General features: G+C 44.8%; 2 protein-coding genes across 2 annotated transcripts; both read left to right on the forward strand.

The window, feature by feature from the left end:
• Positions 1-9,476: 9,476 nt before the first annotated feature.
• On the forward strand, positions 9,477-15,454 carry LOC136475230 (ABC transporter F family member 3-like). The gene is made up of 18 exons (XM_066472783.1): positions 9,477-9,804; positions 10,453-10,671; positions 10,846-11,035; positions 11,193-11,401; positions 11,502-11,660; positions 11,981-12,109; positions 12,174-12,275; positions 12,388-12,534; positions 13,123-13,185; positions 13,343-13,389; positions 13,470-13,529; positions 13,660-13,742; positions 13,850-13,944; positions 14,355-14,441; positions 14,585-14,672; positions 14,815-14,900; positions 14,991-15,053; positions 15,152-15,454. Exons 1-18 carry the CDS (start codon positions 9,586-9,588, stop codon positions 15,266-15,268), a joined length of 2,163 nt encoding a protein of 720 aa, XP_066328880.1. The 5' UTR covers positions 9,477-9,585; the 3' UTR covers positions 15,269-15,454.
• Positions 15,455-16,266: 812 nt separating this feature from the next.
• On the forward strand, positions 16,267-16,927 carry LOC136475231 (uncharacterized). The gene has a single exon (XM_066472784.1). The coding sequence runs from the start codon at positions 16,438-16,440 to the stop codon at positions 16,723-16,725; it is 288 nt and encodes a 95-aa protein (XP_066328881.1). The 5' UTR covers positions 16,267-16,437; the 3' UTR covers positions 16,726-16,927.
• The last annotated feature ends 804 nt before the right edge of the window (positions 16,928-17,731 follow it).

Here is a 17,731-nt window from a genome sequence, read left to right on the forward strand (position 1 = left end):
GGTGAAGATGGTGCTCGGGTTCGGGTTTCGGATGCCGCGTCGGCGGCGGAGTTCGAGGTCGTCGCCAGGGCGCTCCTCCGCCGTTGCAGGGTGTTCGACGTTAGGGAGACGGCGAGGCTCTGCCCCAACGACGGCCTCTACCGTGGGCTGGACAGCATCGCCGCGAAGCTCAACGCGACATGAGGGGAACCGCGCGGCGAAGATCTCCTCTAGATGGCGGCACGAGAAGGCACGAAGAAAGAAACCGCGCCAAAGGGCCATGACACGAGGGAAACCGCGCGAGAGGAGAGGATACGCGCGATGACCACGACGCGTTACTTTATGCGGGTTGGGGGAGTTTTTCAAGTGCCAAAAGATTATGAGGATGGATTGGGAGTTGTTGGAGGGGGGTTTTCCAATCTTATAAAAAAATCGGATTGGGAGGAGATTTAGGATACTCTTGGAGATGCTCTAACCGAACGTCCACGGGCCACACCGCCCTCACCCTGTGGGCCTTGGATAGCCACGTGTCAGCAATCATATGCCCTCTCCTTTGCTTACTTTTAAAAAAAAAAACTCTCTCCTTTGCTTACTTGTTGGCTGTGAAAAAAATTGACGACAGATGGGCTTCGGGAGCCTACCACCACGCCGCAGCCTATTTTCTTTTTTTTTCCCTCGAGGAAACCACTCCACCACTTACGCCTATTCTCGGCGTCTGTGCCATGGCCCATGGCCCATGGCCCATACCCCGCCCCGCCTGCCCTAAGGCATTGCTCACTCATCTCCTCCGCCGTTGTCCCCTGCCTCCTACGCATGTGGCATGGAGATGCTACATGCGCCTTGCGCCTCAGCCAGGCGACAATGCCTCTGCAGTAGGTCTCAAGTCGTTGTCCTCCCTATCCTTCCTGTGAGAATACAAAGATTAGGGAGAGTAAAAGTATTTGCAGATGTTCACTCATCAATACAAGAATATATAGGTTACATTGCTACAGTAGTGGATCTAGGATTTTAGTTCAAGGTATGCCATCCAAAAATTTTGATATTTGAATTCGGTAAAACCATTTAGCAATTCGGTAACAATTGGATTCGGTATATCCGCACTAAATAACAAGTGTTAAATTTGATGATTAAATTACAAACATCCACAAATTATAATATGATGAATAATTCAAACGTCATACTGGCAGTTTAAAATACAACATAAAATAGAGTAAGAGACTTACAATTGGGCGAAGGATTTAAAACAGCACTAGCTGACACCTTCTTTATGCATGCTTTTGAAAAAGAGATGTAATATCCTCGGCTTCCGTTCTCTTTATAATACTAAAAATACAATGCCAAATAATTAAACAGATGCTATGTTCGCTTCTCTTATAATCCGTACTTTTCAGCTTGTTTTTTCAGCCGGAACAGTGTTTTTCTCTCACAACAAATTAGCAGAAACAGTGTTTCGGCTTTTTTCAACGAAGCGAACGGGCCAGAATGTTCTCTGACTGATTGAATTTTCACATGCAACTAGACAAACACTGACATGATATCAATATGGATTGTCTCTGACACTGGGGCAAATCTCCAATCTCAATGCACCTGCACGAGGGATGATTTGATGATATTAGCAAATAGCAAGGAAATTAAGTAGACCAAAGTTCTATGAGACGGCAAAGAGTGAAAGAGACCGAGGAAAAAAGTTAAATCTTACCAAGCAAATCCAAGACAGTAACGACTACCCAGTCGACGAGGTTTTCATACCGGCGTGTGGCGCAGTGGCACGTGCCTGCATCTGTCTCCTGTGCGATCGTGCGCCTACAGCCGTGTGGTCAGTTCATCCTTGGCGGCACGGTGTGGACGATCAGAAGAGGAATAGGATTATGGCATAACGGCGGCAGACGATCACGCGGCGCACCGCAGTGACGTGTTGTGGGCATCTGTAGGACATGATCGAAGGGAACATGCCGTGGCTGCATGGCCTGGTGGGCTGCGTGGGCCTCTCATCACGTGACCACGGTCATCTACTAGGGGCGCGCAGTCGCGTTGCATGCGAGCCAGCGGACGCTGGTTGCTGGCCGAGGGCGAGCGTTCTCCTGGTAAGTTTTTTTGTTTTTTTCCCCAAAAAATACACTTATATACTATAATAGTTTCTAGGATCGCAGGGTGTGCCGGTGTACCCTGTAGATCCGCCCCTGCATGGCTGATCGTTTCAGCTTCTAAGTGATTCATATTCTAATAGCTTCCCACAATGTTAACCGGGAGAGGATCAAATGTTGAGATTGGAGCGGAAGGTGGTGAAGATAACCGTGGGCAATCTCTTTGTGAATATATCGATATACTGAAAAGACGTAGGAACATAAAGGACCCCGATGACACCAAGGGCCATGCGCTCCCAAACAAAATGAAGATCAATCTCCACATGCTTGGTCCTTTGGTGATGAACGGGATTAGTTGACAAATACACGGCACTGATGTTGTCACAATAGATAAGAGTTGCACATGTTAAGGGGCGACAAAGGGTGCATCTTTAGCAAGCAGGTTTGTTAAAGGGCGGGCAATTTGAGAGAAATCTTTTATAATCCACCTATAAAAACCAGCATGTCTAATAAAGCTATGAACACCCTTAACATTTGTGGGAGGTGGAAGCTATTCTATAACCTCTACCTTAGCTTTGTCCACCTCTATCCCACACTGGGACACAATATGTCCTAGCACTATTCCTTCCCGAACCATGAAATAGTTTTTTTCCTAGTTCAGAACTAAGTGCTTCTCTTCACACCTTTGTAAGATCCTATCTAGGTTCTAAAGACAATCATCAAAAGTTTTACCATATACGGAAAAATCGTCCATGAAGACTTCCATGATTTCTTTGATCATATCGAAGAAGATGGACATCATGCACCTTTGGAAAGTAGCAGGGGCATTGCATAGATCGAAAGACATTCGTTGATATGCATGTCCCATAGGGCATGTGAAGGAGGTCTTACTTTGGTCCTCGGGGTGCATAGGAATTTGATGATAATCTGAATAACCATCAAGAAAATAGAAGAAAGAGTGCTTTGCAAGCTGTTCTAACATCTCATCAATGAATGGTAACGAGAAGTGATCTTTCTTTGTGACCTGACCGCGTTGGCCTCCTCGACCGCCTGCACCCAAACAACAACAAATAAACAGAACATGGACGGAATGGCTTGCAAAGCAAAAGAGTTCAGAGCAGTGGCAACTGTGAGAACTCCACCTTTTTAATGACTTATGAGTAATTATCAACTTTTATAATGGCACACAACTAAGGGCTTATTTGGATGTGCTCATATCCACATCAATCCACATGTGTTGGAGTGGATTAGGGTTAGAAAATAAACACACGTGGAAAAAAGCCTAAAAGCCTATTTTTTCCATCGCCAATCTCCCTCTCTCTCTCTCTTTTAGAGGAACTGGGTTTTATTTCACATGTGATAGAGTATTACATTGTTTTCCTTGCAACAACACCCTTGAGAAAAACAAAAAATACATTCAAGTCCTTGCAAGGATCTCTCGGCCGTCTTCATCGTCGGCAACCGGATGAGCCACACAACGAACCACCGCTGCACGAAGAAGCAGAGGAACTCACCGAGCTTGCAGCTTGAAACCGACACCCTTCTCGACGAAGACACTTTGTAGTTTTTGAATGGCACAACAAACCAGATATCAAACCTGATACACACTTCAAACGTTGAACGAACAGGCCTTGCATCACCGATGTTGATGGAGTCTGAAGCCTCAAGCAACACAGGCATCTCCGACCCATCCGACGAGAAAACAACCTAAAAGGAGATAGAACCGTTGAAGCAGCAGCAGCAACACCAACCCGATTCCTCGGATAAGTGGAAGACGTACCTCACAGGAGAGTCCAAGATCGCCTGGAGGGAGGATAGAACAATCGACACCGGAGTAGATGCCATCGGACACCACTAGAAGCTAAAATGCTACTATAATACTTACTAATCTACACAGTAGCCACCGTCGAGGGCCAGGCACACCTCTCCTGCGATGTCGGACTAACGCCAGAGGAGCAGGGGCCGACCAGCTCAACGGCGAATGGAGAATCGCCTCAAAATCGCCCTATGCTTACTGTAGCTGGGGAACGAACAAGAGACTTCGAGAGAGTCGTGAGTGCGTGTTATTATGGGATTTTTAACTTTTTGCCATCCTTATGGATGGCACTCCTTCGTTTGCCACATTTGTGTGTGCCCCTACATATTTGCATCGCAAACAGTAACCCTCCTACGTTTTTGTTATTTTTGCTGAGGTGGCACGCCAGATGGGCACGTTAGCGTGGCAGGGAGCCTAGGAGCCCTAACTTGGCACGCAAAATGACCACGCTGCCCTCGCCTCCTTCTTCTATCTCCAGTCGGCCTAGCCCCGAGTCAAACCTAGTCCACTCCCCCTTCTTCCCTACTCCTAGCGACGGCGGCAGCTATGGCGGACGCGGCGGCAGCGACATCGAGTCTCCTTCCCCTTCCTTGGACGTAGGACGACCATACTAGGTACTACCCGCACTCCCCTAAACCCTATTTCCCTAGTTGTGTTCCCCAATCTAGGGTTTTGATTTGATTCGGTTTTGATTTGATTGGTGGTCCATTTGATTGTAGTGGCATTGCGGTAGCCATTGTTGTTGATCGTATGCGTTAAGATGAAGTGGACTGACTACCCTCCTTGGTAAGTTCGATGTGTCATAGTGTTTGATGTAGTTTTTGGGATCGTGTAGTGTTTTGGAGTTGGATGTCTCCTAACTCCACATGTTTCTTTATTTGTTTATGATTATTGTCAGTTTTGATCCTGGCAATGCGTTTAGAATCCACGTTAGCGTTGCTAAGTACACAACCAATGTTGATTATGGATCTATCGAAATAGATGACCGAGAGCATGATGTTTGGATTGATCTTACCAGTCACTGCTCTCTATCTAAATTTGTGAATGAAATGGCTGGAAAGATCATTTGGGGTAGTGGGCAGCAGCTAGTTGTTTGGGGTCTAGACAAGGAGAGTGGGACAGAATGGAAGGTTACTACTGATGAGCAGTTCAGGGAGATGATAGAAGCTAGATGGGATGAGAAGGAAATGGATGTTAGCTGTGAAATACTTGTCAAGGATAAGGTATCATCCAGACAGAACAGAGATACAACAACAGGAAATGTGCTAAATGAGCATAGTGTTCATGCCACATTTGGAGTAACAGCAGAGCAAGGAAATGTTGAATGCACAGATGATGCTTGTAGCAGTCCAAAGCATACAAAATCAGATGATGTTGTTATTGATTGGTCAACTTTCACAATATTACCTGAGGAAAACTTAGATTGGGATGCTACTATTTTAGTGGATGAGGAACAAATCTATGAAGCCATGGGGCTTCAAAGCTACATATGAGGGGATAGCAAGTGCTGATGGTCCACCAGAGATTCTAGTGCTAGAGATTCCTCCTAAGGTGGAAGAAGAAATAGAAGCAGTAGCTATCCCTGTTGATGACAATGAAGCAACTAAGCCCTTGTTTTTCTATGATAGAGACAATCCTAACATGTCTGTAGGCACACTGTATCCATCAATGCCTCAATTCAGATTGATAGTTAAGCAACATGCTATAGTCAAAGAGTTTGAGTTGGGCACTGAGAAATTTGATCCTGAAAGGTTTAAAGGATTTTGCAAATCAAAAGGATGCAAGTGGATTATTAGAGCTAGAACTCAGAGAGATAACAGTGTCAGGGTATATATTACTAACTATTTTTTTGTTCTAGAACATATCACTGTTTTTTTATCTAGTTAACCTGCTATTCTGTGGTTTGTATGAAACTTAGTTCATAAATATAGTCTAATGTTGGCTTGCTTGTTTGTTTGTTTGCAGATACAAATAAACTCTAATGTGCATACTTGTGCCTCAAGAAGGAGAGTTTTAAATAGGATGGCATCCCAGGCATGGATTGTAGAGAGAGTAGTGCCTCTACTTAAAGACAAGCCTCAGATGGGGGCAAGGGGGCTCAAAGAAGAACTTGAGAAGAAATACAAGATCAACATAAATTACCAGACTTGCTGGTATGGTAGGCAGAGGGCTGCAGATAAGCTTTTTAGTAACTGGGACAATTCATTTGATTGGTTATTCAGATTCAAAGCAGAGATAGAGCTTAGGTCCCTATGTAGTGTTGTTGAGATAGACACTGTGAAAGTAGGCAAGAAGGTTCATTTCAGTAGATTTTTCTATGCATTCAAGGGTAGTATAGATGGCTTCCTAGAGGGTTGCAGGCCATACATTAGTATAGATTCCACTGCTCTCAATGGGTAGTGGAATGGACACATGCCTGTAGCCAATGCTATAGATGGGCACAATTAGATGTTCCCAATAGCATTTGGTTTCTTTGATTCTAAGACCAAAGAGAACTGGATTTGGTTCATGGAGCAGTTAGGCAAGACACTTGGTCCATTAGATAAACTAATTGTGTGCACAGATGCCTGCAAGGGTCTAGAGGCTGCAGTTAAATAGGTATTCCCAAGGGCAGAGCAGAGGGAATGCTTTAGGCATTTGATGGACAACATGAAGAAAATATTTTCTCAAGGGTAGGGCAGTGGTTCATTGTTGGGTCAATACATGTGGCCAGCAGCTAGAGCTTACACAGAGGAGAAGTAAGAGAGGCTCATGGCCAAGGTTGTTGCAGGTTCAGCAGGCATCTTCCCTTGGCTAAATGAGCATCACAAGTTACTCTGGGCTAGAAGTAAGTTCTCAGCATACATTAAGTGTGACTACATAAACAATAATCTTGCTGAGTGCTGGAATGCTTGGATCAAACATCTCAAAGACCTACCACTAGACTCCCTTGCAGATGCAATTAGGATCAAGACAATGGTCTTGTTTGAGAAAAGAAGGAAGATCTCACTAGCTTTGACTAGTGTCATCCTTCCTGCTGTCATTCACCAGCTAAATGCTACCAGCAAGGGACTAGATCATCTCCAAGTGACTAAAGGGAACCCCCAAGAAGCTGAAGTGACTGTGATGTATAAGGGTGAAGAGATTAGAAGGCATGTTGTCTACCTAGATCTGTAGGAGTGTACATGTAGGGAGTGGCAGGTCAGTGGCAAGCTCTACCCACATGCCCTTGCTATGATCACCACTGAAAGGCAGCCAGACATGGAAAAGTATGTCAATGGGTATTACTCAGTGAAGAAGTTATAGGCAGCTTATGCAGGTGTGATACCCAGCATAACTGACAAGCAACAATGGCCTGCAGGTGACAAGGGCTTCAAAGTGTTTCCACAAGTGGCCAACAAAAAGATAGGACCTGAGAGACAAAGGAAGAATAGGATTCTCAGCTGTTTGGAGAGGACAGGGAAAACAACAAAGGCAAGTGACATGTAAGAGTTGTGGTGAGCTTGGCCACAGAGCCACCAGCTGGAGGTGTCCACTAACAGGCACCAAAAAAAGGTATGTTTCTTTTGCAATTTCATCAGTTATTGTTACACTAATCTATCTAAGTTACCAACACATCATGTATAGAAAGAGGACCAAGAAGACAACCACTAAGTCTGGAAGGAAGAAGCAGAAACCTAGTGAGGATGAACCAGCAAAGGAGAGAGAGGAAACATCAGCTCCCACCACTAAGGCAGCAACAACAAAGACTATAAGGAAGAAGAAGAAAACTGCTGACAAAGAAACAACTAAGGAGGGAGAGGTAGCAACAAAGGAACCTACAAGGACACCAAAGACCAGAGCAGTAGCAGCAAGGGAGGTAGCAGCTAAGCAAGCACATGAAGGAGTTGTAGGCCAAGCTGTGCAAGGATTAGCAGTGCAGGTGGATCAAGCACCAGACAGCAAAAGGTTTGTTGCTTCCATTTACATCAACCAACCACTAATGTACTGTGAGATGCACAAGCAACTAACTAGTTATTCACTTGTAGGAGGCTGGACTTGGATGAACCAGTGCCATTGGAGATAGTACCAGCAGATGAAGCTGCAGCAGTGCAACCAGCCAAAAAATGACCCCAAGGAAGAAACAACTAGCTACTAAGGTGAAGAAGGCAACACCAACAAAGACATGCAACTAAGGCATAACCACTGTTTGAATGGCCGTTCTTTTGTATGTATTTTGGAGACAAGAACTTCTATGACCAATTATGTATGGTTGTCATGGACATGTTATGTATGGGATGGACCAGTTATGTATGGCTGTCATTGCCAGTATGGATCTATTATGTATGGACCAGTTGTGTATGGCAACTGCTGAACCTAATAATGGATTAGCTTGGTATGCAAATTTATGTCAATTTCATCATCTTGTTGGCTGTCATGGAATTTTTGGTTGTTGTCATGACAAAAGAACCATTTGATGCAACATACAATAGGCAACACTGTTCAGCATATATTTTTCCATTGCATTAACATGTTTAGCATACATTTTCTTACTATTGAGAACAACCATTCACTTGAACACATACATTATGGCAACAATGCATACAACAAATAACACTAAAATCAACATCTTAAGCAAAGAAATCAGGGCATCCATCTTGGCTTCCATGCTATTCTTTCCAGCACACTTTGACTGTGCTTCTTCTTCACCAAATCCCCAAGCTTCTTCTACTTCTTCTGCACCCAGGCCAGCTTCAAGATCAATGACAACAAACTTCAACTCCATCAGCCTCTTCAAGTACGCTTTCTGAAATTCATAGAACCTACATCTACCAGCCATCTGCAAAATGCCCAACAGTTAGGGTTCTTCAACCAAACCCAAAACCAAAACCAAAATCAAGAAAAATTTAAAATGGATTAAGAAAAACCCTTACCCCGGGCACATTTCTGGGACACTTGAAGAACACGCGCCCCTGGTTGCCGTTCTCTGTTGTCCTTACTATCAGCTCGATTACTCTCTCTTGCATGTGGGACACATAATCAGCGAGAGCCCAGTCTCCTTCCCGGTGTCTTCCTCCTCGATAGCCCACAACGCCATGCTCCTTGACGAAGAGGGCTCCGTCCTCTGAGCCATGGGGTGCACGTGGGACGAGGATCAACTGGGGAAATAGGGTTTAGGGGAGTGCGGGCAGTACCTAGTATGGTCGTCCTGCATCCAAGGAAGGGGAAGGAGACTCGATGTCGCCGCCACCGCGTCTGCCATAGCCGTTGTCGCCGTCGCTAGGAGTGGGGAAGAAGGGGGAGTGGACTGGGTTTGACTCGGGGCTGGGCCGGCTGGAGACAGAAGGAGGAGGCGAGGGCAGCGTGGTCATTTCGCGTGCTAAGTTAGGGCTCTCAGGCTCCCTACCACGTTGGTGTGCCCATCTGGCGTGCCACCTTAGCGAAAATGGCAAAAACGTAGGAGGATTACTGTTTGCGATGATAAATGTGTAGGGACGCGCACAAATGTGGCAAACGAAGGAATGCCATCCATAAGGATGGCAAAAAAAAAAAAAGTAAAAAATCCCTGTTATTACAGTCAATTGGACCGATGGGCCGCAGTAGTGTGGGTTGGGCCGCGTCGTCCTCGGGCGCGCCATTGGCTTCAGCAGGAGGCGGAGCCGGGTCGCTGACAAGCAAGCAAGCGTGCGAACCCTTGCCAGGCTCCCCCTCCCGCTGCCCGCCGCGCTAGGGGAAGAGGAAGGGAAGATGGCGGCTGCAGCGGCCGCGAGCATGGGGGTGGTGCGGGAGGTCCTGGGCGCCGACGTTGTCGAGGAGGTGGACCAGCCGATCATCGACTACATCTCCAACGTCCTCGCCGACGAGGACTTCGACTTCGGGGCCCCGGAAGGGCACGGCATCTTCGAGGCGCTCGGGGAGCTCCTCATCGACTCCGGATGCGTCTCCGACCAGGAACACTGCCTCCAGGTACCGCCCCCGCGTACACCCCTACCGCCTTGCCCTTCCTTCCTGGTCCTGGTACCACTACCACCGGCCTGCCTGTTCTGCGATCTGACTGATCCCACTCACGCTAGACTAGGTTGCCATCTCGCTGACCGGTAATCAGATATGGCCATGGCCTCGATTGCTTCGTGCTGCACATAAGCGCTATGGATTGCTGGGATTCTGTGGTTCCTTGTTTTTTGTTTAAATTATCAGGAGCCACCTCCTCTGATTAAAGCAACTGTCTGCGTGATTTGAACATGAAACAACTGCACTAGTTTGTTTGATTTGAGTTACTGGTGGGTGTGTCATCCAATGAGTAATTTGAGGATAGCTGTTCGGAATTAGTTGATGTAGTGCTAACATTTTGCAATTCAATGTGACTCAGTTGTCATCAGACCAGCTTGAATTGGAGCCTAGCTTCATTACTTCCTGATGCTTTCTGCAATTTAGATGTTCATTTCTGTGGTGCCACCTGCTGCATATTTTCCCTTGGTCATGCTATAATATCTACAGAGAGCCTTGAGAGCCACTGAGGAAATCTATCCACTTGGGAAATGGATAATACAGAGATTGCTGATTGATACCTAAATGCAGAAGCACTTACGTGTGTCTTGTTTCGGTCCACTATAGGTCTGCAGTATGCTTTGTGAAAAGTTTGGAAAGCATGGTCTGGTGAAACCCAAACAAGTTATGCGCAGCCTTGTTACACCGTTACGAATGAATGCGGGGATGGACGATGACGTTGCACCAAAAAAGCCACAACCAGAAGTATTCGACGGACCGCTGCTGTCTTCGCGCGATAAAGCCAAGATTGAACGGAGGAAAAGAAAAGAGGAGAGGCAAAGAGAGGTAATCTATTTTGCAGACGACTCCTCTTAGATCGCCACATGACGCAATTCTTGGTAGTATACATCTGATGTTCAGCATCTTCCCCATTCTGTTCTTATTTTATTTGCAGACGCAAGTTTTCCTTCCTGACTATGCTCTTCTTTCTTCTATGGACTGTCCTGCTTGCTGGTACAGGTTCAATATCAAATACATGTCGCGGAGATGGAGGCACTTAGGGCTGGAATGCCTCCTGTTTATGTAAACCACAGTAATGATGGTGGGCCAGCTGTTAGGGATATACATATGGAGAACTTCAGTGTCACTGTTGGTGGTCGTGATCTAATTCAAGAAACCACTATAACACTTGCTTTTGGAAAGCACTATGGTGAGTACTTTGTGGTGTTTGGTAGCTTTCAGTAGATAATAAAACTGTGGCCAGGGCCCGGGAAGCATGCATGTGCAGTTCGTCTATACATATCTGTAAAAGTTATCATTGAAATGATACCCTGCAAGTTTCAGAGTTTCTTATTTACCCGTTTCAGGTCTTGTTGGAAGGAATGGGACTGGGAAGACATCTTTTCTCAGAGCGATGGCATTGCATGCGATTGATGGTATTCCCAAGAATTGCCAGATATTGCATGTTGAGCAAGAGGTTGTGGGCGATGATACAACAGCTTTGCAGTGTGTTCTGAACGCCGATGTCGAACGAGTTCAACTTTTGCGGGAAGAAGCTCGTCTGGTTCAACAACAGGTTGACTAGGGGCATAATTGCCTGATGGTTTTCCTCCTTTGTATTTTCTGCATCTGTCATGTGTTCTGCCCATCTGCTAATTGTTGCCACTGTTTTGCAGAAAGATTTAGAGATTGAGGCTGAGTTTGGGCAGAGCTCTGGCAAGAGCAAGGATGGCCTTGACAAAGATTCTATCAGCAAGAGGCTTGAGGAGATATATAAACGGCTTGAGCTCATTGATGCAGATGCAGCAGAGGCTCGTGCGGCATCAATTTTGGCGGTCTGTTTTATTTCCTTGTTTGTACCATTCGCATAATATCATGTCATTAGTTTACTTTTGCTCCAGTTTTGATTTCAGCACTTGCCTTGATTACACATCAATGTTTCTTTCAAGCATCATTATGCAACTATGCGTCTTGAAATAGATAATCCTCAATAAGGGTGATCACATTTCCTTGATGTTTTGTACTTGGAGTGCATCTGTTCATGTAGGATTTGTGCATGTTGATCTCAGGAACAACATAGGATTTGGTGATTTGCACATCGTGCTCACATTACATATTTTCATTGCACTGTTCTGAATGGAGGAATTATTTGCAGGGTCTTAGTTTTACTCCAGAAATGCAACGCAAGCGAACAAAACAATTTTCTGGTGGATGGCGCATGAGAATAGCTCTAGCACGCGCTCTGTTCATTGAGCCTGATTTGCTACTACTTGATGAGCCGACAGTAAGTTGATATGGGGTTATTTTTCTTCACTTGCTCGCACATGCTAACGACATATCACATCCAGAACCACCTTGATCTTCATGCTGTGTTATGGCTAGAAACGTATCTCCTGAAGTGGCCAAAGACATTCATTGTTGTATCACACGCAAGGGAGTTTTTGAATACGGTATGAACACCCAATATCATTTCATAGGAGCTAATTTGATAAAATTTGCATAGCATATTTTTCTTGTGTGGGTTTAAAGTTTAAACTGGAACTGATGACCAGAACTTTTTAGGTTGTCACCGATATCCTTCATCTACATGGTAGAAAACTACATGCTTACAAAGGTGACTATGACACATTTGAGAGGACAAGGGAAGAGCACCTTAAGAATCAGCAGAAAGCCTTTGAAACAAATGAGAAGGCCAGACAGCACATGCAGGTTGGTTGTATTTCTATCAAGTATCATGCATTCTGAGAGTGCTTTAATGCCTATTTTCAAGAAAACTATGTAGTTTCTGAAGCAAAAAAGGACCTGGAAGGTGATCTATACAAAAACAAAGTGCTCACACATCTTTTATGGGTTTCTACACTTCCTTTTCAAGAGCACATAAGCAACTCATTCGCTGTCACCTGTCGTTTTAAGTGCACCATATAGCTTTGTACCATAGACAAGAAACGTTCAGACAAGGAGAATGTCAAGAAAACAAGCTGTCCAGCTTGTCTGATACACCATGTTACATAAGTGGAGGTAGTAGTAGTCATTAGACTGCATCTTTCTTTAGCTTGAACGTGGTAATAGGCCAATTAGAGACTGTAGGCAGCTGGAGCTGGGCTAGCCCTGCTTTCATTGTCTAGTGAGACCAAACACTCGGGACAAATCTCTGCATGATATAAGCTCAAAGATGAATGGAAATTTTACTAAAAAATGAATGGAGATTTTAATTACCTGGAAACTGTTGAAGATATTAAGCACTGCTCGTATTTTCTCGAAGACCAGGGATGAACTTTAATTGTTTTCTCTGTGTAGACATTCATTGACAAGTTTCGGTACAATGCAAAGAGAGCATCACTTGTTCAATCGAGAATCAAGGTATACTTTTTCACTCTTGTCTCCATGTAAACAATTTGGTAGTTGTTTCACTTAACAGATACTGTATGGAGAAACTCTCAACCGGCATTTTGATCTAGGATGTTGTTCAGTGACAAATTTGATGTCTGACTTGAAATTCTTATCTGTGCTAGCACAGGCATTGGAGCGAATGGAACATGTTGATGCAGTTGTCAGTGATCCAGAGTATGTCTGCTCCCTAAACTATTGTACTTCGGTATTTTGTTTACAATCAACTCATTAATTGTTCAAATAATTCCTTGCAGCTATAAATTTGAATTTCCAACCCCAGATGATCGCCCTGGACCACCAATTATTAGCTTCAGGTTTCGTTTCTGATACCTAATGCTATTTATGAAATCTTTTTGGATGTTTGTGATTCTTTCTACCTTTTCTTTAAGGCAAATTTTAGACATCCACGTGTTCTCTGTTGAATAATTCTTTCCGTTTTTGCAGTGATGCCTCGTTTGGTTACCCTGGAGGGCCTACCTTGTTTAAAAATTTGAATTTTGGTATTGACCTTGACAGCCGCATAGCAAGTATGATTTCCTTGTTCCACTCATCGTAATCTTACTGCATATTAATGTCTAGTTTTTGAAGTTGTGGTTCTTCCATTTTTCAATCCCTCGTTGACTTGTTATTTCAGTGGTTGGTCCTAATGGCATTGGCAAGTCCACTATACTGAAACTAATATCTGGGGATCTGCAGCCAACTTCTGGAACAGTATTCCGGTCTCCCAAGGTGCTTCATTGTTCTGTAGCTACAGCTGTGTTTACCATTATTTAAAATGCTTTTCATTTTCTACCTTAACAAAGTTGTGTTATATGAACTTTGATTTATGTCATTTGAGCTTTATTGTCTGAATTTCATAACAGTATTGTATTGAGATGCCAGTATGTGCATATTCGTTCTTCACTTGTCAGGGTGTGGTTCCGATGCTTGTATCAATCAGTGCCATTACTGAATCAGACAAAATAATCTGAACCTTGATCCTTAATGTTGAATGTTTTTTTCTCTTTGGTTTACTAGCATAATAGTTCCCATCACAAATGATGAGATCTATTTGCTGTCATTGTTGATTGCCATGTTTTCCATGCAGGATCCTCTCTTTTGTTTGTTTCTTTGAAATTTTCTTATGATTGTTTTTACAGGTTCGCATGGCTGTATTCAATCAACATCATGTTGATGGCCTTGATTTGACGGTGAATCCCCTTTTGTACATGATGAAGTGCTACCCGGTAAGTTCAAGCATCCCTTTTGGTGTTTGTTGGATATGAGCTCCATCATGTGGTTAGCTAATAAGATGGATATTCCTTCTACATGTGACCTGAATTTGAATGGCATCTTATAAGTGAGAAAATGTATATGGCGCTGTTTGCAGGGTGTGCCTGAGCAGAAGTTGAGGGCACATCTGGGTTCTTTTGGTGTTTCAGGAAGCCTTGCCCTCCAACCTATGTACACTTTATCAGGTAGAAATCGTAGCAATTCCATAGAAGGTTTTAGCTGATGAAACGGGCGCAGAACTATAGCATCCTTGCTAAGGGGTTCATCTCTGTGTAGAACAGAATTGCTGATTTCTCGATATCCTAACCAAAACAATTGCAATTCCAGGTGGTCAGAAGAGTAGGGTAGCATTTGCGAAAATAACCTTCAAGAAGCCACACATCATTCTCCTCGACGAGCCTTCTAACCATCTTGTGAGCAAAAACATCAGGATGAGGAACCTCTGGGTCTGGGAGGCAGCTATTACCAAACGGAACTGAACATAACCTTGCTCTGTGTTCCAGGATCTGGACGCGGTTGAGGCGCTCATCCAAGGTTTACTCATCTTCCAGGGAGGAGTGCTGATGGTATGACTAGACAACACTGTATAAATTTGCTTTTACTTGCAAGACGTTCCTTTGGGTTGATGACTAAGGGTCTAAGGCGGCTGGTGTTGGTTTTGCAGGTGAGTCACGACGAGCATCTCATCACTGGAAGCGTGGACGAGCTTTGGGTGGTGTCGGAAGGCAGGGTGACCCCGTTCTCGGGCACTTTCAAGGACTACAAGAAGATGCAAAAGTAAAAAAGAAAAACATGTGTGTCTGTCCTTGTACCGTGACGAAGTCATGCAGTAGCATGTGTTTTATCGGCCATAGCCTATATTGAGAGGTGACATCACATGACGGTATGCTTGCTACGTAATAGTACCGTATGCGTATCAATTTTGGAGTTTTTTGTTAACATAATAATTGCAGAGTTTTTTGGTGCACTGTTTGGGTATGCATGAACCTCGTGATTTCTTGAGAAAGTTGTGATGACTTCCCCCGTGGGGTGGTTGACTGATTGGGTTGTGTCACGGAAAAAGAAGGGAACTATTTTTCTTTGTTGGCAAAAAAAAAAAAAAAAAAAATGGAAGCAAAAAAAAAAAAAGTTTTCCTCTTCATTTTCTCTCTCCAATAGCTCATCCCACTGCACCTCGCTCTCTAATGTTTTGCTGTTTGTATCTCACTCTTGACGTCTATATGCTTTTCCAATCCAAACTCAACACAAGATCATGTTTCTTATTAGGGATGCGAGACGGGTTGTCCGCGAACCCGTAAATAGGCTATTTTTTCGTGGGTTTATGTGTAACCTACAAACATTTAGCTTATTTGCGGGTAAACCCGCCTTGCATCCCTATTTCTGATTCAAAGCGAGGATTTAGCTTATTTGCGGGCAAACCTGCCTTGCAACCCTATTTCTGATTCAAAGCGAGCGAAATCGAATTCCAAATGAGAGACCACATTTCGAATAGTGCGTGTGTTAGCCATGGTGAGCAGAACAGTTCAAATCCAAACAAGAGGCTATGTTTCAAATAGTGTGTCTAGCCATGATGACCATGCACCAATTCATTTGCAACATGACCGACCATGTTTGCTAGTTTATACATATATATAAATAAATTAAAAAAACAGAAAAGCAGCTACTCGTACTACATTGTTAGGCCGGGCCGTCGGGTGGGCCTCTGTATCTTTTGATGGGCTGGCCGGCGTGCGTGCCACTACTCTCTCGCTGTCTTTCTACTCCGCTGGCCGCCCGCCCGCCCGGTGCCGGTGGTGGCGGAGTCGAAGCAACTCAACTCAACCGAGTCCTGTCTGTTTGTCTCTTCCTCTTCCTCGTCCTCGCCTGCCTGCCTCTCCGCGTGCGTTTGGTTTGACCCACTCCCCAGCACCGTAACCCTAGCAGCAGATCGATCGCCTCGCCTCGCCGGCCATGGAGAGCTGGGCGGCCTGGGTGGGGACCAGCGTCACCTCCGCCTTCTTCGCCTCCCTCGAGCGCTGCTCCTGCATCAACCTCTCCACCGACGACGACGACGACGACGACCGCGACCACGAGGAGGCCAAGGACCGCCCCCTCATCCTCGCCGCCGCCCTCCGCCACGACGACGTCGCCAAGCCCGATCCCGACTCCTCCCTCCCCGTCGTCGCCGCCGCCGCCGCCGCCAAGGACCAGGTTCAGGGCGACCAGAAGCAACAGTACCCGCCCCTGCCGCCCGTATGAATCGAACCGATCCATCCCTTGCTTCTACTAGTTCCTACTGTTGTTATGTGTTAGGAATCTCTCTCTCTCCTTCCTTCGTCGCCAAATAAGTCGTGTGTGTGTGCAGTCAGTTAGTCCGTTCTTGTCAAATACTACTGCTACTACTACTATCCTGTGTCAGCCTTTCTGTCAATTTGAATCGACTCAAAACCACTTATATGCTTCTCATAACTCTGCCAGTCCATCATCAAATTACTGTACCGGCTGTTCGTCCCGTTGTTTGGATTCAACCGCCTTGTGCTAAAAATGAATGCGATCACAATCGATGATGACCGATCGGCCGATCACCGATGATGTTAAAAATGCTTCCAATCTACAATCACCTTGAACTCAGGCAGGGGACTAGACATAAACGTGGCTTGTTGCTGCTTTACATAGAAATTCATTGGGATCTGCCGACTTGGTTTGGCATCATTAGTGTGGGGGTGTTGGGTGGTGGCCTCATTAGTCATCACTTCCAAACTGCTCATGAAAATGTCATCATCTGTTTTCGTAAGTGTTTGTATAAAGGTTGAATTATCTATCGTACTCAAATCATTCGATTGTTCAGTGAACAGATGGATGTGCCCTCTCTGGTTTTGATCTATATATTGTTACGATACGTCCTGATTACCTCAAGACGGTAGCTAACTAGTATTAGAAACTGCACATTTGAGGATTTGATTCACATGGAACTCTGGAGATTACGTGTTGGTGCTGCCTGATGACAGTATAATGCCATTCCCTTTTATTTGAAAAAAAGAGAGCACGTTGTTAGCGCTGGATGATAGTACTCCGTATAATGATATTCTGTTTAATTTGATTTGAAGGCTCCTGACATTCTTTCACGATGGGTAGTATAGGATCGATACCATTAAAACTACCAACCCCGATTGATATTTCTGATCTTCTTCTGTCTGTTAATGTTTTTGTGCACCTGGATATATATATATAGGTATAGATAAGGTATATCACACACTCTGTGCTG

This window comes from Miscanthus floridulus, chromosome 8 (genome assembly GCF_019320115.1).
Source record: "Miscanthus floridulus cultivar M001 chromosome 8, ASM1932011v1, whole genome shotgun sequence".
Taxonomy (NCBI): Eukaryota; Viridiplantae; Streptophyta; class Magnoliopsida; order Poales; family Poaceae; genus Miscanthus; species Miscanthus floridulus.